At 38.1% G+C, this 24,604-nt stretch overlaps 1 protein-coding gene across 1 annotated transcript; it reads left to right on the top strand.

Annotated features, from left to right (window-relative positions):
* The first annotated feature begins 68 nt into the window (after positions 1–68).
* On the top strand, positions 69–24,307 carry pdcd11 (programmed cell death 11). Its single transcript, XM_063009680.1, has 36 exons — positions 69–152; positions 1,234–1,358; positions 1,621–1,752; positions 2,433–2,600; positions 2,834–2,995; positions 4,169–4,292; positions 4,495–4,670; positions 4,853–4,960; positions 5,537–5,746; positions 6,408–6,532; positions 6,899–6,959; positions 7,060–7,206; positions 7,512–7,763; positions 8,026–8,151; positions 9,254–9,448; positions 9,788–9,958; positions 10,108–10,321; positions 10,455–10,604; positions 10,760–10,872; positions 11,710–12,203; positions 12,328–12,390; positions 12,736–12,832; positions 12,920–13,009; positions 13,593–13,698; positions 14,343–14,520; positions 14,872–14,928; positions 15,872–15,994; positions 16,628–16,750; positions 19,776–19,947; positions 20,518–20,679; positions 21,592–21,732; positions 21,834–22,084; positions 22,419–22,587; positions 22,741–22,894; positions 23,039–23,204; positions 23,894–24,307. Exons 2-36 carry the CDS (start codon positions 1,248–1,250, stop codon positions 24,063–24,065), a joined length of 5,463 nt encoding a protein of 1,820 aa, XP_062865750.1. The 5' UTR covers positions 69–152; positions 1,234–1,247; the 3' UTR covers positions 24,066–24,307.
* Positions 24,308–24,604: the final 297 nt, after the last annotated feature.

Here is a 24,604-nt window from a genome sequence, read left to right as displayed (position 1 = left end):
AGCTAAACCGCGTCTCCTATTGGTTACTTGTCTTTAACTTGCCTTGCCTTGTAGGTTTCCGTGTGGCCAACATGGCGCGGTGCTGAGAGGAACATGTGTGTGTGAATGAAGGAACAACTCCACAGTATTGATCTAGTATAATCATCAGAAACGTAAGTAAATGGTTAAACAGGCTGTTTATTGTGTTTCGAGTGAGTTTTCTGATCATTACATATTGAGAGTGTGTACATGTGTGAGTGTAGCAGGGACGACGTGTGTAAACATGCAGCTGACTGTAAGAAAGCATTGGTACTGATTGAAGCTGCTGTATGATCATTAATGCAATCAGAAGTTAATATTTTATTCTCTTATTATTAAATCTCTCTTTAAAATTGACCAGACTGGCCGATTGTTTGTAGCCTGTAGACTAGTTTGTAGCCTGTGTGTGATTACCACGGACAATGATAACACGTTGTCCAGTACTGAGAACATAATGACGATTCAATGTGTAGTCGTTCTATATCATCATTTGCTTTCTACAGTTTTATGTTTAATCAAGACGTTACACAAGTCTACGATGATTAAAACTAGACTTTCATTAACATGGTTTGGAGAAATCAGAAAGGCAGCTATATTTACACCCTGGTTTCCATTGACTAAAATAGAATGCCTTTATTTTGTTATATATACATATACAGGTGTACAGTAACGAAACAAAATTCTTTCTTTGCATATGCCAGCTTGTTTGGAAGCTGGGGTCAGAGCACAGGGTCAGCCATTGTACGGCGCCCCTCTACCAGACAGGGTTAAGGACCTTGCTCAAGGGCCCCAACAGTGGCTGCATGGCAGAACTGGGATTCAAACTGTCAACCTTTTAGCACTACCCACTAGGCTTCCACTGTCCCATTGAGGTGCACTGATGAGCATTTCTATTATTCTTATTCTTCAACTGCTTACAAATAAGAAAAACAGGGCAGATCTTCTGGCTGGCATTTTTATGATTCTGTAATATGCACCTCTAACACTTTTTAAATATTTGTGTTGTGCTGTATCCAAAATGTTTATCTGCAAGAATGTTTTTGTAATATATATTATGTGAACATACTATTTAAAATTTACCGTGAATCTTGTGCTTTTTACCACTTTTTTGGTATGTGGTATTATCCTTTTTGCTTGTTTTTTAAAATTCATATTAGTATGAGTATTTCATATTAATATGTGTGTTTCAACAATTGCTCCATTTCATCTGTCTAGATTTCGTTTAAAGCATGGCATCTTTGGAAGAGGATTTTCCCCGTGGTGGCCTAGTTAGGAAGTCTTCAGAGTCAAAAGCATCTAAACATGAGAAGCCTCATGTGGAGGTGGACAATCTGTTTGAGGTAAGTGGTCATTATGGTGGTAATAAAGGAATTGCCAAAAATCACCCTCTCTCATAATCGTGCACATTCACACTTACTGAATTTGTGCTGAAAATATCAGTGAAATGCTTGTACTGTAGAGCTCTACAGTATGTATAATAAAATAAAATAAAAATGTCTTTATGTAGTTTAACACAGCATCTACCTTCCACGTAACATATAATAGATGTAGGTGCCGGACCCACTTTTTATTCAGCTACATATGGATATGATTTTCTTACAGGTTCGAGAACCAGCTGTGAAAAAGAAGAAGTCTTCTCATAAACAGGATGGTGACAAAGTGACCAAAAAACCGAGAACTGAAGGTGGTCTGAAGCTTAACACAACTACTAATGTGGATATCCTACATACCAAGGTAAGAGTCCATAAGAAAATCATGTTTTTCCACTGTACACAGCTAGGTACGTTTGCCTGCGATCTATCATTTACAGGGCCTGTTTTCTCAACAAACAAGTATAAATTATTTCATCCGATCTTACATATTGCTTTTGTTTCATTTTCATCAGCACCTCCAGGGATGCAAACCATTTTTACTAGCCCACTATTATTATTATTATTATTATTATTATTACTATTACTATTATTATTCTCCAAAATGAATTGTAGACTATGGTTTTCTCAGTGTTGGGGTGAAAGAATATCAATGCCTTTAAACTTTGGTGCTGGCAAAGACAGACAAACTCTCGACCACATCAAACCTTTAATTTATTTTGGACGCATTATGGGAAGAATCAGTTCACTGCAGAACACAGTCATGTTGAATCTTGGAGATGTTAAATGTAAAAGAGGAAGAGGACGGCCAGGACCAAGATGGATGGAAACATTTAGAGGAAGACCCGAACAGAAAACAGAATATTCTGGATAATAATGATAATAATAATATAATATCTCAGTTATTGTCTTCTGAGCTAATTAAACTTAGAGTTAATAAAACGTTCATGGTGCAATTCATTGGTTGCTTAAATATTTGTTGTTTCTGTTTATTATAATCAATTCTGGCAGTTTGTCTCATTTTGAACTCCTGTACTTGTGCAGAATTTGAAAGTGGGCACTCTAATGCTCGGCTGTGTGAAAGAGGTCTCAGACTTTGAGGTTGTCCTCGGCCTCCCGAGTGGCCTCAAGGGCTTCCTTCCCATCTCCAATATCTGCGACGCGTACACTAAGATCCTTGGTGAATCGCTAGACTCCGGCACTGATCTAGAGGTAAGTGGACCCGAATGGCAGCAACGTTTAGCCCCTTTTTCCATTCAGATTTGTGCCAATAACACATTTAGCTTTGCCTTGCATATATAATTATCAGTTCAGTTTATCATGTCACTTTCTTGTGAATATTTAAACTTGATTGGTGCATAAATACATGCATAAATAGACTGTGCTGTTTATTTCGCAAAGAATTCTGTCCTGGAACAACTGCTCCTGCATTTTCTTTTGTACAGGACGTTGTCTCCCTCTCCTACCTGTTGACTCCAGGTCTGCTGGTGAGATGTGTGGTGTCATCATTGGAATTATCCAAAGAGGGCTTTCTCAGTCTCAAAGTCTCCATCAACCCTAAAGCTGTGAACAAAGAGTTCAGTTCCAGCTCTCTGAAACCAGGCATGGTGAGTACATCAGTTTATTTTGCTTTATTTAGAAATGATCTGTTGTGGTGTTATTATTACTAAGTGCCGTCTAGTTGATTTTGATTCCTGGCAACCATACGGTTGGTGCTTTTTTTTTGTTGTTTTGTTTTCAGAACATGCTGTCCTCTGTTTGGGCCTTCAGGTTTCTCAATGGTTTGGTCATTATTCCTCTAACTATAACGCGCTTTCCGAGCTGAGGTTCCCATCCTTCAGTGTTCCGAGAGTCACTGTGGTTTTTTCATATCCATTTGGTTTTCTCAGTAGAATACAGAATTGGTTTACCGCTGCCTTTTTCCGCGCAGCTGAATTGATGTCATTACCGTCATTATCTTTGTGATCATCCGCCTCTGACGTTGTCTTGTAATGCTGTTGCTTTATATAGGTGGACAGTTTAGTCTGGCATCTCTGCAAGATATTGCTATGGTAGACTTTCACAGGAGATATTTAACCATAGTTTTTATTTAATTAAATTGTAATAGCAAAATATTTAACGTGTATTTGACAAAACGGCAGATATGGCCTATAAGTACAGCTTCTAAGCATTAAAACTGTATAGTGTATCAGTTTTGTTAAAATACTTGATCAATTTTCAATCCACTGTTGCTTGTTTAAACTAACTATTCAGTAAACTAAATTAGCCAACAGTGGTTTTGATGCTTAGAAGCTGTACTTATAGGCCTTTGAGGTTTGATCATTGTTGTTTTGCTATCAGGAGTGAGTGTTCCATGTTATTTATTATATAATATTAATATTAATGTTATGAATGTGTCTGGTTCTAATAATCATAAAATAAAGCACCCTTTAATTAGATATATTGTTTCTTGCCTAGTGGGTAGAGGTGTGGGTTACTAATTAGAAAGTTGTGGGTTTGAATCCCGGCTCTGCCATGCAGCCACTGTTGAGACTGGCCTTTAACCCTTTTGGCTCCAGGGGTGCCATACAATGGCTGCCCCTGCACTCAGACCCCAACTTTCAAAGAAGCTTGGAAATGCAATTAAAGAATTTCATTGTACTGCATACATGAACATGTATCTATGACAAAGGTGTTTATTCTGCCCTAGATTATCTTATTATTATTATACTGTATTTAACCTGTGGTAATTCAATCATCAACTGTTCTGTTTTGTGTGTTACATTTATCTCTGGTTCTAGACTCTCAGTGGATGCGTAGAGAGTGTTGAGGATCACGGTTTCCTGGTCGACATTGGAGTCAGTGGAACCAAAGCTTTTCTCCCCAAAGAGAAAACAAAGAACGAAGCCAAGTCACCCAAAATAGGTAGATGTTTTTCAAACAGTTATACTGTAGCTTCACAGTTAAGATTTTATGCACTCATGGAACAGCAGTTTTGACCAAATTGTATATAGAAATCAGTGATGCCCTTCAAGTTTAATTTACCTCTGATTCTTTTGTGGTTTATCAGTGTTCACCAATGTTTGTGAATTCAGTAGCAGATTTGGTAAAACCTTTTATTTTGCAGATCTGAAAGTTGGCCAGTATGTGACTGCAGTACTAGAGGAGGTGAAGAACGAGGGGCGGGTGGTGCGTCTGTCCGTGGACCCAGCGGCTGTTAATCAGGCCTATGCTGACACCCAGCATGGCTGGACACTAGGCAATCTTACACCTGGACTTCTGGTTAAAACAACTGTACAAAAGGTAAGCACATATATTGTTGAACTCAAACAGTACATTTCCATAGAAGTTCAGGGACACTAGCCAAAATTGCTCCCACTATGCAGTTCATTGGTTTGAAAAACTCTGCCATACACAATCAGCCCTGGCTATAATGTCATTTTCCTGATAATAATAGACTCAATGTTTGCTTTTTGTCTCTGTAGGTGACTCCTCATGGCCTGATTGTAACATTCCTCTCATCTTTCACTGGTGTGGTGGACTTCATGCACATTGACCCCGACAAAGCGGTCGCATACAACATTGGGGATGAGGTGAGAATCCATGAATAAAAGCATAATCATAACATAAAGCTTTATGCAGACTGTTTTTCACAGATTCCCAATATGGGTAAAAATAGTACATAAAAATAGTATTTATTTATTTGTATTTTTGTTTTAGTCACAGAAAACCAAAAGCTGCAGTAATCACTAAATTCCCACCCCTCCTAATGATTATGTGTAAATTGGTAAATTGGAAAAATAAAATAGCCATACAGCTTGGGCAGTGAATGCCTATGGTTCGTAACGAAATGTCCAATGAGCTCATGGGTTGGTTCCCATATACTTTTGGCCATATATTGTACGTCTTGATATGTGTTTAGTGTCTGCTGTTTCAGACTTAGGCTAATGTTAGTTAGCGCGATGTGGTATCATCTACAATATTTAAATAATGATCGAGATGTTGTATATTGTGCTGATTAGACCAAATTCCTATAAATGATATTGCAGTGTGTTCATACATCGTAACAGAGAATTTTGGGTTTTTCATCTACCCTAATAATTTGTAACTGACTACGCTGTTCATATTGAGTGTTGCTTTTTTAACCTGAGCATTTTTATCGTGTTTAGGTGAAGGCTCGTATTCTTTATGTGGACTCTTCCTCTCGTCTGGTGGGTCTTTCTGTGCGCAGCCACCTTCTGCCCTCGCTGGACAACATGCTGGAGAATGTAACAAGTGAGCGTGTAGGGGAGGTCCTGCAAGGTTGCAAGATGGTAACCGTACATCATTACTCTGGAGCCATAATGGAGCTGCCGGACGGAACCAGCGCCTTTGTGCACGTGAGGCAGCTCATTTATTTTATATACAAAGATTCCTGCACAGTCTCACCTTAACAATTCCAAACTCCATTATTTTGTTTTAATTAAATTTTTATTAACTGCTTTGTCCTGGTGAGTATTACAGCTTGTTTGGTTCCACCAGGAAGCACTAAGTACAAGGCAGGAATACCCTGGACGAGTGTTTGCTTATCCTCCCCTCGGACATAGCCAATTGCATGTGTGTGTAGACGGCCAGACGACTGAAAGCCAGTCTGAGATCCGGGTTTAAATTTAGCTTAATGGATTGCTGCACCACCCAGGCGCCTCATTGTTGTTATTATTATAAAGTGCTGTCAAGTCGTCTCTGACTGGCGACCATATGGATGGTGTTTCTCCAAAAGGAAGTTATAAGCCCACAAGTTATTTATTGTAGTAAATTTTTTATTCCAGTTGACAATGGGTGTTACAAACACATACATTCAAATGTAGGGAGGGGTGTCCGTATACTTTTGGCCATAAAGTATATCGGTAGGTACATTTTAAGTGCATATTGGGTTAATGAGGTAAGCTTTACATTTCTGCTCTGTGTGAAATTGATACCAGATCCAGTTTTCTGTTGAGAATATTGTATTTTTATTTAATTCAAGCAACAAACCTTTGATATTTGTCTTTGATCTTGCAGAAAACCCAACTTATGGAGCACAGTAAAGAGTTCAACCCTAACAGACTGCTGGCCCAGCCTGAACACAAACTGAGAATCATCGACTACAGCCCCATGGAGCAAATCTACATGGCCACACTGCGCAAGTGAGTGTGTGTCTGTATTTGTATCAGTGGCTCCATTTACATGTACAGCCATTATAACTCTATTTACAGCCTTATAATTCAGTTATAATAATGTGCATGTACACACCAATCAGCCATAATATCAAAACCACCCACCTGATATGCTGTCGAAACATAGTGTGTAAATTCGAATTGGAAAAATGCACTGATGGGATATTAGTCTATATAATCTTCATATTATTAAGATATTATAATCTTCAACAATAATAAAGTTTTCATGTTTTCTGCAAATTAGTTGCAATTGTGCAGAAAGGTCAAGGGATCTAAATACTTTCTAAATCCACTGTATAATTCATGTCTCATTTTCAACGTAATTTTTTTAAAAAGGAAAACGATTGAAGCAATGTTCTTCAGCTATCAAGATATTAAACCAGGAGCCATCGTTGAGGTAAAGAAAACTGAAACCTGCAGCCAATAAAACAATAAAACACACATTGTTCAGGAAATGTGAGATTCTGATTGTAAAGTCTTGCTGTGTGTGTTTTCAGTGCTCTGTACAGAGGCTGGAGAGGTACGGTATGCATGTGAAGATTTCGGACCACATTAAGGGCCTCGTTCCCAGAATTCATCTTGCTGATGTCATCCTCAACAACCCTGAGAAGAAGTTTAAGCAGGGATTCAGGGTCAAGTGCAGGGTGTGTATGCTGCATGTAGCTTACATTACTTCTAATGCTGTCACCAAAAGGACAAATTAAGTTTGTAAGTCGCTCTGGATAAGAGCGTCTGCTAAATGCAGAAAATGTAAATGTAATGCCATTTTTTTGTTGCTGCTTTTGGTTCAGAGAAGGACTGGTTTCAATAGTCGCATAAATTAGGCTTTATCTTTGTTGTCAAAGGAGGCCATAAACATTCTTTTGTTGTGCTTAGATTTGAGCTCTATTTCCTTTGAATTTTTTGAATTGCAGATTGAAAATGCACTCATGTATTTATCTGTCTGTAGGTTTTATCAGTGGACCTGGCACACAGAAAGATCATTTTAACCAAGAAGAAGGCCCTTTTGGAGACTCCGCTCCCTCTCTTCCTCACTTATGCAGACGCCCGGGTCGGCCTCGTCTCCCACGGCTTCATCGTCTGCATCAAAGACTTCGGCTGCGTTGTGAGGTTTTTCGGCGAAGTCAAGGGCCTGGTGCCGACGCAGGAGCTGACCATGGAGCCAACGCTGAACCCGCAGAGTCTCTTTTATGTTGGACAGGTCAGGAAATGAACTTTCATTGAAAATAAAATGGACTAAATGCTTAAATTAGTTAAAAACGTTTTATATGGTTACTAACTCCATGTAAAGACAGATTTATATTTAGTTAATAATGTCTTATTAAGCAGAAGTGCTAAGCTGGTGACTGACTTGTAATAAGTGTATAATGTTTTCTATTTTCTTGGAGTGGAATCATTCATTTATTCATTCATTTGTGCTCAGTTACCTTTAATGAAATTTTATTCTTTTCATTTTTAAACAGGTTGTTAAAGCCAAAGTGTTGAAATGTGACCCTGAAAACGAAAGACTGCTCCTCTCCTTAAAAGCAGTGACTCGTGGAGATATCGAGAGTATCCAGAGTGCAAAGTTCGATTTTGAAATTGGAAAGGTGAAGCATCCCTCAACTTTCTTTGTGTTTTGCAATGCAAAATCAGGCTTATCAGTTTTTAGAATTTAGAGAGTCCTTGATGAAGTGTTGTATATTTTAAAATAAGTGTGAATTGAGTACTGAATTGGCCTCTGTGTTACTTCCAACAGTTGACTAATACTGTTGGAAGAAGGTAGTTTTTAACCTAGCACTTTTCTTACAATGTAAACATATAAGCCAAAACATTAGGACCATAGTCTTAATGTTTTGACTATCAGTATAAATGAATGGTTTGAACTTTCTTGGCCTGACTAAATAGTAAAAATGCTCCCAAACAAAAGAAAAGTGGCATCATTTAATTTTCCAAATCCAGAATCCTGACTGCTGATTATTATCGTTATTCACAGTCCAAACTGTAAAAGTATGTGTACCCCGGGCAAATAACTTCTCCATAACTTCCAGTAGTAGTAGTAGTAGTAGAAACCTCAGTAGATGATGGGAGATGGCAGGTGTGGGTTTTAGATGTACCCCACCCTATAAAATTCAACAAAGTTTAATCTGCTCTTGTCATATAAACCCTGCCTCTAATCAAATTTTAAATGAGCTCTGAAAAAGAAATAAACAAACATGTGGACACTCTTCAGGGCCATTCAGAATTTAAGAAGCCCTTCACCATGCTTTACTTGGTCTATGTGTCCAGCCTGTGTAATCCACTGGCAGTATACTTAATGACTACCCCACTTCCCCTGCAAAAAGGTCCTGGGTTTGATCCCCAGGTGGGGCGGTCTGGGTCCTTTCTGTGTGGAGTTTGCATGTTTTCCCCGTGTCCGTGTGGGTTTCCTCTGGGTGTTCCAGTTTCCTCCCACAGTCCAAAGCCATGCAAGTGAGGTGAATTGGAGACACTAAATTGTCCATGACATGAGTTACTACCGTTTCTGTCATGAATGTAACCAAAAGTATAAAACATGATGTTAAAATCCTAATAAACAAACAAAAAAACATTGGGTTAATTCACCAAGACCTTGACCAGAATAAAGTGAATGAATAAGTAAAAATGAATCAATAAATTTAAATATATTTTATAGATGACAATTCAATATTATTTGTTTTTCTTTTTTTCCAGAAAGTGGAAGTGAGGGTGCTCAATAAAAACCAGACTGGTCTAGAGGTGTCCATTCTTCCAGAGGAGGTCCCTGCTATTCTACCCACGGTGCACCTCTCTGACCATGTGACCAACAGTCCTCTGCTGTGGGAAAGCATAGAGGAGGGAGATACCATCTCTAATGTTATGTGTCTCAGCAAGAACAAACAAAGAATCGTATCCTTTTGCACTCGATTTGTTTTTATGCTAGTGGTGGAATAAAATGTCTTACAAGCGCTTGGTCAGGTTTCTTCTTACTTTTGCTCATGTGGTTTATACCAGTTGGTGGATCTACTGCTCTAAATTACTCATCATGTACACTGGTGTTAATTAGTGATGTGTGATGCTACCGCTTAGTCCAGGCTGTATTCCTGCCCTATACCCAGTGTTTCTGGGATAGGCTCTGCTTACACTGTGACCTTGATTTAGGACAAAGAGGTTACTGAAGTACATGCTTGAGCAGGAGTAGGAGCGCATTGTCAAAAAACATTTGTCCTTTAACCAAGTCAAACTCAGGCTCTCAGTAAGAAGCCGTTGCTGACAGCGGCTTTGGAAGCAGGAAACTTGGTCTCGTCTTTCTCCGAGCTGGAGGTGGGGATGGTGATGGTTGGCTGGGTGAAGAGCATCATGCCCTACGGCGTCTTTGTTGACTTTCCTCATGGTCTGTTTGGCCTCGTGCCTAAATCTGTAAGTCACTGCTTAACATGCAAAACGTCATACATTTATATATTAGCTTTAAGCTTTGGTGTAGATATTTGCCAGTAATTTCTCTTTGGATGCACCCCCCCAACCCTTTATATTTATCTATTTGCTGTTAAATATGCATCTCTTTTTAGGCCATGAGTGATAGGTTCATCACAGAGACAGTTGGGGTGTTTGAAATAGGACAGACGGTGCTGGCCAAGATAACCAACCTGGACCAGGAGAAGCGCAGGTTCCTGATCAGCCTAAAGGTGTCGGAGGTGAGCTGGGAAGGAAGTGAGGCCCAGGCCAGACTGATCCAGGGTCAGCGTGAAAGGAGAACTTTGTGCGATATGAGGATCTCAAGAGGTAGAGACTGCTAATGCTAATGTTTCCAGAAATTTCTTAAGCAGCTACCTTCTGCCTTTAACCACTGTGCTGTGTCCCAAACAACACACTGTTATAAAATGTATTTTTAAATAATATGTATATTTTCTTTCAGGTGATTCAGATTTGCTACCGCAACTGTCAGTGTCATTAGGAGATAAACTCAAGGTGACCGTCGGAGAGGTCAGAGAGGACGGCTCAGTAACCCTGATCTCAGATCAGCTCTGTGATGTTACCTTGGTGGCCTCCAAGTACCACTCAGCAGGTAGCGATTCACTCCGATCTGTTTCAGTTCAACATGAGTTCAGCTGTAAAGATGATACACTTGTATACCTTTTAGACCTTGTACAGTTTGTACTGCTGTTTCATTTACTGATTTTAATATCAACAGTTCTTTAAATATGTAATAAATCGTTATAGATGTCGACACCACTCCGGACAGCCAGGTCAATGCCGTGGTGCTGCACGTGGATCTTTTGACCTCTGAGGTGCATGTGTCCCTCTTGAATAAACTTACAGGGAAGAGGAAAAAGGTAGGAAGATACAGAGCCGTGGGTGTTTGTTTCTTTGCTAATGAATTAATCAACTATAAATATTTAATCACAGATACATTTTAATTAGTGTTTCTTATAATTGGCGACATCACTGGCTTTCCACATCACATATTTATGTAATTGCATTAAGAGGCCTGTTTCGCTTAACGTGACATAAAACTAAACCCACATAAAATAAACTGAGTATTGTTTTTGGGTTTATTTCCTCTGCTTAATTAACCCTTGTGTTCTGTTGACAATGACATTACTGCCTTGGTATTTGGGGTCTCAGAGACCCCAGTGTGTGTGTGGGTAAAAAGAAAACATTAGGGGGTGTTTGGAACACAATATAAGTATAAATATTGTTAATTTGCAGTTTATTTGCATAAAATTAGGAAAAGTCATCAAGTATCAGGCTGATTGAAAAAGAAATAAGGATATTTTGTGAGCAGTTCAAAGCTCTGGGGTCTCAGGGACTCCAAACAGAACATGAGGGTTAAAGCTGTGTTCTACAGAAAATGTGCATTTATTTTCATTTTTAATCTTCATTTTAAAATTTCTGTTTGGCTTTGGGTGCTTTGAAACTTTATTATTTAAAAATTAGAAAATATTAAAACATTTAGAATAAAATATCCAGGATGTATAATCTTTTATAAAGATGCAAATAAGAAACACTAACTTTTAACCATTTTGACTGCATCTTAACCCACGTACGGCAATTCATAGCCTTAAATTATTGCAATACCAGAGGTGGTGTCAGTATTTTGACACTTCAGTAGTGAACAGACAGTTTTTTATCTCTGTACATCTGACCCTATATCCTCTGTTTTTCTCCAGTTGAAGGAAGGCTCTCAGCACACCGCGACTGTCCAGTTTGCAGACAAAGACTTTGCCGTCGTGTCACTGGGTGACGCCGGTCACCTGACCGTAGTCCCTGTGACCACTCATCCGAACGAAACATTCCGTTTTGAATCAGAACAGCTGTCTGTGGGTCGAGACTTGGCTGTGACTGTTATCGAGCCTAACAGCGAACATTTGGGTGGACGAGCTCTCGTAAATTGGCAGCTTGTAACGGCCAAACGCGAACGCAGAACGTCTGAGTGCAAAGGTGAAAAACACACACACAAGGTAGGAGACTTGGTAACCGCGCTGGTCAGGTCGGTCAAACCCGCATGTGTGCTGGTGACTTTACCGGACGGGATCACGGGGACGGTGCACGTGTCCCAGATTTCTGAATCACCCAAAGTGGGAAGCTTTCCTACTTCATCGCTGAAGGCTGGAACTGAAGTAAAGGGAAGAGTCATTGGTGGTCGAGAGGTCCGCAGCCACAAGTAAGTGTTCTGGTATTTTGGGGCAGAAAATGATATCATATGTGTCTAAATAATTACAAATAAATTGCATTTCTTTTTAATATGGTCTGCCTGTGTGTTTTTTGTTGTTGTTGTTGTTCAACAGGTATCTCCCCATCACACATCCCAACTTTGTGTTCACTTCACCTGAACTTACACTTCTCCCAAGGTACAGAGCCTTAACTACCCTTTAATTATTGTCCTATAATAAACAGTGGTTTGTAAACCAAATAATTTGATACTGTAATAGTAAAAGTTGAGACCAGTAATGGTTGAAATCTAAAATAAAAACGACTGTCCAAAATGCCCTTTTTCTCCTCAGATCACTCAATTATGTCAACATGGGCCAAAATCTTTGTGGAATCCATACCACAAATAATTAGGGTTGTTCTGAGAGCCAGTGGGATCCCTACACTGTATTAACATAGTGTTCTTAATAACGTGACTAGTTAGTGTTTTTATTCACTTGTAAGGCACCACAGTGTATCACTTGCTTTGCTTTTTTCTGTTACAGTAAACTGCTGGATGGGGAGAATTTGTTCTCACTGGAAAATGAACCCAAACTGGAGGACTATAAACCTGGAGAGGAACTCGTGTGTTATGTATCAAAAGTAAGAAAAGTGTGTCCGTATTTGTGCCTGTTTGAAACTGTGTTTAATTTTAAACATTTTATGATTGACACTTCTGCTTTCTTGCAGTATGTGCCAGAGGCTAAATGTCTAGAGCTTGCTGTGTCTCCGAATGTCACTGGATCTGTAGAGCTGCTGGCTATGATCAGTAAACCGCGGGTGAGTTATCTGTTTTCACTGGACTGGTAGTCTGGACTGGTAGTCTGGATTATTTAAAAGAGAGCAGGGGAGTGAGCTCTTAAAGTACTGGACTAGTAATTGGGTGGTTGCTGGTTTAAGCCCCACCACCATCTAGGTGACACTGTTGGGCCACTCAGCAGGACCCTTAAGCCTTAATTGTTTGCACTGTAATTGGTTACAATTGTAAGTAGATGTAAATGTACATATTTCATAAGTAGTCTGTTGAAATAATTGCATATTTGCAATCTCAAGATTAAAAAATGTCCACTGGTGCCTCCGTCCACCCTTATATGCAGATTATTTTTGGACACAGGGCTTTTAAGAAAAGCATGAATCATGAGCATAACCCCTCTTAGAAATCTTACATCATTATATTCATACATCATCAAGATATTATATTGTTTTTCCCTTAAGTGTCTATATGTAATCCTCAGTTCACCAGATTTTCTATACAAATCTACAGTTAAATGTTTAGCATGCCTGGGTATTTTAAAGTTTATATATAGCTTATATTCACATGAAAAAATTTCCTTACCCATGACCTTATTACTGTGTGTTGCAGGAAGCCGTTCACCCACAAAAGCTCTTTAAGCTCGGTCAGTGTGTCTCTGCTAAGGTTGTTGGAGTCTGTACCAAACAGCCACAGCGCCTCAGGCTTTCCCTTACAGGTAACATTCAGAAAGCTTAGCTTTAAATTGCTTGATTAAAAAAAGAAACATCTGGTTTAACTCCCTAGATACTGAACACCAGTTAAGTTCTTTTTTATTTCTGCACCTATTATTTCAGTTTTCAGTTGAATTTTTCTGTTACACTCTGTGACTGTAATAACATACAAACCAAATCCAGATGTCTTAAGAATCAGGGCTGTAAACACATCAAAGTGTTGCATGATTTGTTATGTGAAATAAGTTGGGTTATTATTTAGTAATGGAACATATAGCAGAAAAGACATGCATGCTAATCTAAAAATACCAGATCTGGTGCCAGCTTGTAGAGTGTACCATTCATTCATGTTTGGAAAATGTGCTACATGGTATAATGCTGTGTACATATACCCTGGTATTTAAACAGATTTTGTAAAAGATGCTTAAATTATTAAACATTATTAAACAAGCACGCAGCATGCAGTCAATCAGATCAAGCTGATGTAGCAGTAACTCTCACTATAGAGAGAAGTTCACAATGAGTTTGAATACACAGTATTACTGGTACCAGAACATGCTAACATCTCCAGTGCCGAGTGAATAAACACGCACCTCCTGGTATGATCATGTTAACCCATGGGTGACCGCATTGTGTACTGTTTCAATAGGTATGCACACTCTTGAACAGGGGGTTGTTACCATGGGGATGGTGTCGAAAATCTGCCCCTACAAGGGCCTGATTCTGAAACTGCCATTTAGGAATTTTGGCTCGGCTTCTATAACTGATCTGTCTGACACCTACACTGAGAATCCACTGCAGCAGTACAAAGAAGGCCAGGTGGTCAGGTAAGTAACATATAAATGTCTATTGATGGTCATTTAACACCCCCCTCCCACGAAACACACGCACACACACACACACACACCTGATTTCATCAAATATTCATACTTTGTTACCCACAGGCTTTTAGTTTTAGTCAAAATATTTTGCTTGATATTTGTCTCTTTATTTACAGGTAAATCATTTTCACTTTCACAGCTGGATTTAGTCATATGTCCTTCCCTGTGTAACATTTTGTTTTATGGTGTTACGTAACAATATTTAACAACAAGACAAATAAAAACTTTAATAAGAGGAAGATATACAAAAGGAATAAGAGGTGTATTTTATACAGCTGATTTCTTTTGCATTTTCAGATGCTGTGTTATCGGGGAGGAAGGTGGAAAGTTCCACATGTCTCTGCGTCTGTCCAGGTAACCTTAAGCAGTTAGTTGTTCATACACAGCTGTCAGGTGGCAGATTAAATCAAGCGCTAGACTTCTTATTTGCATGACTTTAGCCTAAAGCACGTTTGAAGAAAATTTAGGCCAAATATAAAATGCACAAGCTGATTAGAGTTTTGACAGAGGTGCTTTAGATGTATCCAAATTGTAGGGAAAAGGGTGAAAATATCCCTACCATGGTAGCACTTGGCCTGGTAGACTTACTGGTGGACATAAACCTACTTTTGAGTCAGTTTTATTCCTGGGTCAGTAGAAATATGTAAATAAAAACACAGCAATCATTTGCAAATTCTTTTAATGGCTGCAACACATTCCAAAATGTTAGGAATGGTGTAAATGTTTGGGAAGTGAGAACACCGGTTTTAATAGTTGTGAATTTTCCTAATCAGCCTTGATATGACACTGGTGTTTAAACTTGGTACAAGTTTAAAACGTGGACTTGTTAAAGCACAATGCATATTTTCTTGCTGCATCAGTCTATTACGAAAGCATGTTTGTTTTTAATGCAGTTCAGTTTAAAGGAAAAAAGGTGTTGTGCCGTAAGCTGTTGTGCTATTCACTTATGCAGGTTTTTGTTAATAAAATGACAAACCTCAAATCTATTTCTGCTCATAAATGATGTCACTAAGCTTTTCATTAATTCTCCTTTTATATCTAAATTTGTTTACCTATTTAAGATCTAAAGTTGGTATTTCACAACCTTACATTGGACCATTTAAACTTTTTTTTAGTGTGTTCCAGACATCAAACTAGGCTATATTTAAAAAAAAAAAAAAAAAAAAAAAAAAAAAAATCAATAAAGTTGAGAAATCATTAAATATATTTCCTTTGTGTTGTCAATCAAATATCTGTGAAATAACATTTTAAACCACAGCTTTCTGTTTTAATTTGAATCAACACTTCTTGTGTGTAGAATCCATGCTGGGAAGAACATGCCAGTCAAAGACGCAGAAATCAATTCTGTCTCAGACCTTGAAGAGGGACAGATTATCCAAGGCTATGTGAAGAACGTTGGACAAAATGGTATATTCATGAGGTACTGACCTGTTGTTTGTTTTTTTGTAATGACATTTTACCTGGGAGCATAAACTTCATATCATATGTTAATGGTGCATTGGTCACTTTTAACTGTGTTTACAGTTGCAAATAAATTGAATATACACTGTTAGCCAAAAGTATGTGGACACCTGACAGTGACCTTGTTGGAAATTTTATGACAACCACCAACCCACCACCCTTTTTGGAAAGGCTTTAGATTAAGATTTTAGACTTGTCTGTCTGTAAAAGTAAAATGTATTCACGTATTTGTGATGTCAGGCCCCTATTTTGGACCAGAAGTGGGGTTGAGGTCAGGGCTTTGTGAAGGCAAAAGAGTTCCTCCACAGCCCATGCCTTTAGACTTCACTTATGGATGCATGTCCAAATACATTTGCTTATTTAGTGTATCTGCAGTGTAAAACAATGTAATAAAAAAGTAAGCATAAAAAGACTGAGAAAACACTCAACAAGTGGTTGTGAATGAGAAAACAACCTGCTGCTGTAGTTCTTGTAACTGCTTGAGTCAAAATTCTACCTACACCTTTATGTACAGTGTGTATAAAATATTCCATCAGTTTGTGTGTTTGTTCATTTTGACCAATTCTTACGGCTGCTCTTTTGTTTGTTAAAGGTTATCGAGAACGATTACGGGAAGAGTCCTGTTCCAGCACTCCACTAACTTCTTTGTGAATGACCCTGACATGTTCTCAGAGCACATCTCCCAGAATGCACTGCTCACCACCAAAGTACTCCAGTAAGACTCTGCACAGACAGTAGGGTGCCTTATAGGTCTGGATGTTGTAATGTGATAAGGGTATCTGGCAGTATTTCTATTTCCTCATTATGACTGGATTAAAAAACAGCCATGAGAGAGCGTGTGCTATAGGAATCTTGTTTAGGTCTCCAGTTTCTGCTCCTTATTAAAACATAATACTATACATTTAAAAAACAAATCCATCCAATTCATCTATGTATCTATTCATCCATTCATATCTCTCTCTCTCTCTCTCTCTCTCTCTCTCTCTCTCTCTCTCTCTCTCTCTCTCTATTAAATTCAAAGGTAGCTTGCTATGGCAGCACATTTACTAATATTGCAGTGATACTAAATCTCATTTTATCTACATCATACTATCCTTATTTCTCTCTCTCACCCTCCATCCATCAATCCATCCATCCATCCATCCATCCAAGTCTTTTATTCACAGAACTATCCAGACCTTTTATTCAGTATTTTGTTGAAGCCCCTTTGACAAGTATTACATCTTAGTTACATATCTAAAAGTTACACCTGGATTTAGGCTGTTTAACCGATTCATCATATCAGATTCTCTCAAACTCTGTCAGATTGGATGCAGAGTGTCTGTAAACTGTCATCTTCAGGTCTCTTTACATGTTCAACAGGGTTTAAGTCGGGGCATAGTCTGGACCACTTTAGACCCAGTATAGCTATGGCTGTATGCTTTGGGGTTATTGTTGTGCTGAAAGTTAAACCGTCACCCCGTCCAAGTTTGTGTGTGCTGGGGGGGAGGTTTTTTGACAAGGATGTTTAGGTATTTGGATGCTTTCATCTGTCCCTCCTTTTTTTACCAGTCTTCCTGCCCCTGCCCCTATAGATGCACTCCTATAGCATGATACTGCCACCACTGTGTTTCACTGTAATAAAGCTACTAGCCCAGTGATGTGCAGTGCCTGTTTTTCAGCTGACATAGTGTCTGCTGTTCTGCCAAAAGAGTTCAGTGTTCATCTCATCACACCAGTGTTGTCAATGTCAGTGTCCTGAATGCCACTGAACAGACTCCAAGCTGTCATATGCTCTTTACTCAGCAGTGTCTTTTGCCTGGCCACTGAAGGTCAAAATCAAATGCGCAATACAGTAAAGTGGGCAAAAGGTCAGGGGGTCTGAATACTTTCTGAATACTCTGCATTAGGTTCAACACTTGTAGAGCTGCTTCTCTAAGGTGTCCGATAACTGACTGGCTCATGAAGATCCAAAGTTTTATCATTATGAGAAAACTAAAGTCTATACAAACCTGATAACTGAATTAGTGTCTAGTTTAATGCAATTTTGGTTTACATGCTTTTACTGAAATGCCCCCTCCTCCACCCATAATTTGCTACTTTAAAATTATCTTGGACCTCATCCACACATCCACATTTTCAGCCGTCTTGGCTACTGCAGTGCCCGCTCATTGGCATTAGATTGCTGCATATGCTCAAAATCAATCAAAACCCAGCAGGCCGTGTTCTCTCTAACACTCAGCCATGGCATCATGTTTCATCTGCAGTTCCTACTGCACTGGCTTACTGTAAAACAGCATGGCCAGTTTTCCACCTTGACTGCAACAGTCTTGCTTTTTTTTCCAGTTTTTTTAAGAAATCGATTTATTAGAAACTAAAGCACTCACTTTCTCAAGTCTGCTGTTATTCCTCTATTCAAACTCTTCTTCAGAGAAGCACCCAATCTATGGAACCATAGTTTCTTTTCCTTATTTTTTTCAAGTTTAAAAATTGGAACAGTAATGATAAGAAAAGGGAAAGGAAATATGTATTATTAGGATAATAGAAATGTCATTATTATTATGATGATTATTATTATTAAAAACTCTCTAGCTTTAACTTCCCTTTTTCCTTCCCAAATTTGATCTGATTAATATTTAATTTCATTTAATACTGCAAATGAGGTGGAAATGAGGCCGGAAGAACTGCTGCTGTGACAATTTGATCAAAGACTGAGATAACAGCATCTAAAACAAATAGGACTGAGCCGGCCTCAGACATTCATGATATAGACGTACACTTAAGAGATTTTCACTTGCTAAAAAGCTAGCTATTTATTAATTGTGTGATTGCAGTAAAGCACTGCTGCTGTAGTTTCACTGCGTGCATTTTAACCTTTTAAAGGTCACAGAGCTGCTGACTGGTCCAAAATTTTTCAGATCTGTAAGCATATCTGAAGCTGTGTAGATCACAAATAGTCACCTGAAAGCAGAAGGTCGTGTTTTAAATCTTAGACTCTTAACCAAGCAAACCGTGGTTCAACCATATCAACTAGTTTCATGTATTTTTTATATTTACAGTATAAATATTAGTATTAATGCATCATTGTATAAAAGTTGTAAAAAATCACTAGTGTGAGCATTAATATTTAATTTTATTTAGTCACGTTGTATAGTTTGGACTTCCTATATAGGTTTATAATTATTACAATCTAATACAAATTACAAATCATTACAATCTATTAACTAACTATTTTGTACACACCCATTGCTAACAGGTGTATAAAATCAATCATATTAAATAAATTATTTGCTACCAACATTGTGTCAACTTTAGGATGATATTCTTGTCTTTTTAGATTCAGCCCCAAAATCTTATTTATAAAAATAATTTACTGATAATTTAGAAATCTTAGTTTGATTCCAGTTTATGCCATAACCTTCTGTGGTCGTGAGTCAGGGATGACATTCCTGTTCCTGTTGTACACTGTTAAAAAATAATATAACATTTATTAGTATCACACTTACGTTCAGTATGCAATTATATTATAATATTTCATACTTTTTATGTAATTATAAAAAAAGATTTATAATTAAAGCCATAATGTGTAAGTGTGCTATAGACAGCATGGGTTTATTTATATCATTTGCATTCTTTACATTATTATTATTATTATTATTATTATTATTATTAAGCTGGTAAAAAATAACACATTTTATGAATTATCTTGCTATCTAGCAGACATAATAAAAAAATTGGTAAATCTCTTTCTTTATGTGTAGTGTTGACACAAAGACTGGCCATGTGGACCTTTCATTGCTTCCAGAGGACACCGGAAAAGCCGACATTCTCCCAGAATCCCTCAACCTTCAACTACGGCTAAAAGGAAAGGAGAAAGAGAAGTACGATAAGAAGAACACAGGCCGGAAGCGCAAGATGTCCGAGAGCAAACAGGTCAGTGTTTTATACTGAGGTTACCACAAAGTTGAATCAGTTCATCTGGACACAAGTTTGTTGTAGAGATACGTTTCGCCACTCATCCAAGTGATTTCTTCAGACAGAGATACTGAGGTTACGTGTTTACAGTCTGCTTCAAACCATGAACAAAAAAGATGATTACTGTAGATGGTGGCATAGTATTATTTAGCTATGCACTGTTGCCTCACAGCAAGAAGGTCCTGGGTTCGATCCCCAGCTGGGGCAGTCCGGGTCCTTTCTGTGTGGAGTTTGCATGTTCCCCCTGTGTCTGCGTGGGTTTCCTCCGGGAACTCCGGTGTCCTCCCACAGTCCAAAAACATGCAAGTGAGGTGAATTGGAGATACAAAATTAGCCACGACTGTGTTTGATATTAAACTTGTGAACTGATGAATCTTGTGTAACCAGTAATTACCGTTTCTGTCATGAATGTAACCAAAGTGTAAAACATGATGATAAAATCCTAATAAGCAAACAAACATATTTAGTTACTAATTGTCTACTCTTGATGTAGAGGATGAAGTTGTGGTAACATTTTTATATTAACAGGAGGAAGCTGAGCAAATGAAGAAAGCAAAGAAAGAAGAAAACAAATTACCTAAGAAAAAAGACAAGAAAAAGAAAAAGCTGAAAAAAACACAAGCTGAGGACCACGATAGTGGAGTCGAGGTTTATTTCAGAGAAGGGGAGACTGATAAAACCGTGAAAAAGGTAAGTTTTATTTAACTACTAAACTTTAATAAGTGTTTAATGGTTTTATTTTAATAGAATTGAGTTGTGATTTTAGGTGATCCATTGTCTGCTGTCAATAAAATATCTGATGATAATACATATACACTATTTGATAGTAACAGCATAAAAATGGATTTTGAAAAATGGTTATTAATAAAAGTGCAAAGAAAAAAACTTGTAATGTTTTGGCAAAATAAATTAATTGGATTTTGTTCATACGAATCAATTTGGAATTTGATGCAACATGTTTTTGAAATGGGACAAAGTTAGAATGAGGGTTAATTACTAGAGTTATGAGCTTAAAAACATGAACAGGGAAGCATGATTGAGTATAAAAGGAAGATCTACTAAATGTTCACTTTTTGCCAACAAAGATAGGCCATTGCTTATTATTTTGTGAGAGAATTGTCAATCAGACAAAAAAAAGAACATTTGTTTACATGATTGTGAATAATTTAGGTCTTTTACCATCTACCAGACATAATATTGTGAAAAGATTCAGGGAATTAGAAAATACAAATACAGCAACAAATACCATTTTGGTGTGATCTAAACATTCCTAGGGTGCTCAGTGACGTCACCGCTCTGGAAAAGGGTGTGGTTTTTTTTTTTTTTCTATAAGCATATTGTAAATGACTCACTTGAGCTAGTTCCACTTGAGTGTGTTATAGGCAATTCATTTCACCTGCTTCTTCAAATAATAAGTTGAGGTCTCAGTGTTCAATCATGTGTTTCAAATCAGTGACTCTCAGATTTGATGCTGTGGGACCTACAAGCTGGATCATGTTATTCTTTAAATAAATTAAATAGTTAAGTTATATTTTATATGTTTTGTTAAATGACTGAAAGTAATTCAGTGTGAAGTGTACTAACAGATGCTATCTTAAACAGGGGGCAGTTACTGCAGAACCTAGCAGGCTCCAGGTAACTTCTGAGTTCTCCTGGGACACAGCACTCAGCTCTCTCAAGCCAGTCTCTGCTGTCCACGATGACTACGGGTCCAGCGACGATGAGCAGGACGATCAGAACAAGGTCATTTTTACACACATACAGAATGGAACCATATATATGTGTGTTTTTTTTTTTTTTTTTTTTACTATTTTGCATTATTGATCATTTATTCTTCTGGTCAGACTGTGAAGATGTCTCGCCGTGAGGTGGAGCAGGAGCGGAAGGATGCGGAGCTGAAGCTCAGTAGACTGGAGGCGGAGCTGATGGAACCGTCGGCGAGGCCGGAGAGTACAGAGGCGTTCGAGAGGTTGTTGCTCTCGTCCCCTGACTCGTCTCTGCTCTGGCTGCAGTACATGGCATTTCAGCTGCAGGCCACACAGATCGAACAGGCTCGTGCCGTGGCTGAGAGAGCCCTCAAAACCATTTCATTCAGGTGGGTGGGAGAGACCATAATGACCACAATTGAGTCGTTGGTTAAAATACAGTGTCTGTACACACACATGTGTACCACAGCATAGCACATGCAAGTTAGCAAAGCAGTAAGCTTTTTTCCCCTTTGTTTAGTCATTTCCAATTCCCTGATTAGACAAGTTGTAAATAGCCTGTTTCAGCATGAGATGTTTTGTCATCCAAACTGTTGTAGCAGATGAGATACTGCTTATCAAGTCTGGAACACTGCAGAGGACATCATTCTAAAGACAATCCTGTCTCTGTAATACTGGCAGTTGTGTTTTAATAAGGTTATCATATATTTAATGACTTTATAGAGAGGAGCAGGAGAAGCTAAATGTCTGGGTGGCTCTACTCAACCTGGAAAACATGTACGGCACTGAGGAGAGTCTTCAGAAAGTCTTTGAGCGAGCCATTCAGTACTGTGAGCCCATGGCTGTCTACCAACAGCTGGCAGACATCTACACCAACTCCAACAAGATCAAGGTGAGAATCCATGTGTTTACATAACCAAAAGCAGCTGATTGTAATGGATTAGCATGTTCTGTAGCGATCTGCAAACCCAGTATCCGTAAAAGTAGGTACAGTAGGTCAAATGCAATAAAGAAGAAATCTTATTTGTAAATTCTCTTTACACAGGAAGCCGAGAGCCTGTATAAGAACATGGTGAAGCGATTTAGGCAGGAAAAAGCAGTTTGGCAGAGTTACGGTGCATTCCTGCTGCGTCAGGGACAGAGCGACGCTGCCAATGCTCTCCTCCAGAGGGCGCTGCAAAGTCTTTCCAATAAAGAGCGTATGTGCAAATTTTTATTTATTTTTGTATTATTTTTTCTCCTAATTTATGTAGTATTCAAAGATCAAATTTAATATTGTTAAACTATGTAACCTCTGTGCCAGACAGTAATTATATATCTTTTCACTCCATTTTCCTTTACAGATGTGGACTTGATAGTAAAATTTGCCCGATTGGAGTTCCAGTATGGCAATGCTGAGCGAGCCAAGGCCATGTTTGATAAGGTGCTAAGCAGCTACCCCAAACGCACTGACTTGTGGTCTGTCTTCATCGATCTGATGGTGAAACAGGGCTCACAGAAAGACGTCAGGTGGGTTGTATATTAGTTTTAAAGATTAAGAAACTGAATAAGCTGTACAGAGCTGAGCTGCGATTAGAATCTGTTCCCACCACGACCATTTCTGTGCATTCTAATCCTATCCCTACATACTGCTGGGTCACTTCTTTGCACACCAAAGTGTACTTCACCCAGACACCAGTCACCTCCCTACCTTTAATCAGCACAGGTAAAGCTCAGCAAAAAATCTTTTTGACACATTGTGTTTATAAATCCATGACACAAAAATGACTGCTACAAACTAAGAGAAACACCCGTGCCTGTCAGATTTTTTTTTTAATATGCATCAAAAATGAAATATGCATTAAATATTTTTGTTGTTTTATTAAATGATCTGAAATCAGCTTGAGACCTGCATTAAGGATAGCTCTTTACTCAGCTGTATATAATTGACTTAGCATAATAAAAGTAATTTATTTCTTTATTTATTTTTATGTATTTTTTTATGAAATTAAAATTAAACTTTATAATCAATATGCCAAGTATAATCATTCACATTCAGCCAATAATAGAAAAAAAATTGTTGGTGGTGTCTATTTCCAGTATTGTATTATTTAAGCCCTGCAAAAGAGTTGATTATTTAAGCTTGGAGTAAATAAAATGTATAAACAAAATTGAGGAAACACATCCTACATAAAATCTTAATTCTTTTTACTCTATAGGGCTCTTTTCGATCGTGTGATCAACCTGAGCATGTCTGTAAAGAAGATCAAGTTCTTCTTTAAGCGTTTCCTGGACTACGAGAAGAAGCACGGCACACCAGAGAGCATCCAAACAGTCAAACAGAAAGCTCTGGAGTACGTGGAGTCTAAAGGAACTGAAGCTGCAAGCTAGAACCTGTAACCTTTTTAAATTTGAACGTTTAACTGTGAGAACAATTCTCATCATCCAGCAGATGAAAAAAGATTCTCTTGAATGTGTTATATAAAATAGAGATTCTACTCAATTTATAATCTTTATTCCAGAACCAGGAAAACAACTAAAACAAGGTTCAAAAATGTAAGTTTGTACTGATTTCATGAACTCTGGGTTTTGTAATGAAACTAATAATAAAAGGTCAGTAAAATGGCGTACAATTGTTGATGTCCAATTCTGTCTTTTCTGGATTTTTAAATTTTTTTTTAATTAAAACAATCCAAAACATGACAGGTAGGTTATTATTATTATTATTATTCTAATATAGGTAATGCAGCAGAGAACTGCACTAGCCCACTACTGCTGGGATGCAGAGATCGAACCCACAGAGGTGCTGTCCATCACCAACATACATAGAGACTGATTGGCTGAGGCCCCACAATGGATCGGTGTCTTGTGTGTTACAAAATATTTACAAATTTCAAAGTCCAAAATTGTAGGTGGCACACTCGTCCATC

The sequence above is a fragment of the Trichomycterus rosablanca genome, chromosome 15, assembly GCF_030014385.1.
Source record: "Trichomycterus rosablanca isolate fTriRos1 chromosome 15, fTriRos1.hap1, whole genome shotgun sequence".
Lineage (NCBI taxonomy): Eukaryota > Metazoa > Chordata > Actinopteri > Siluriformes > Trichomycteridae > Trichomycterus > Trichomycterus rosablanca.
This window is presented reverse-complemented; position numbering and strand designations above follow the sequence as displayed.

What these genes read in the sequence shown, in the direction of transcription:
- pdcd11 (XM_063009680.1), top strand. Translation starts at nt 1,248, where the DNA reads ATGGCATCTTTGGAAGAGGATTTTCCCCGTGGTGGCCTAGTTAGGAAG. An exon ending in CTCCAAGTACCACTCAGCAG is followed by an intron (nt 10,605 to 10,759) that starts GTAGCGATTCAC and finishes AAATCGTTATAG; the next exon opens with ATGTCGACACCACTCCGGAC. An exon ending in ATGTCTCTGCGTCTGTCCAG is followed by an intron (nt 14,929 to 15,871) that starts GTAACCTTAAGC and finishes TCTTGTGTGTAG; the next exon opens with AATCCATGCTGGGAAGAACA.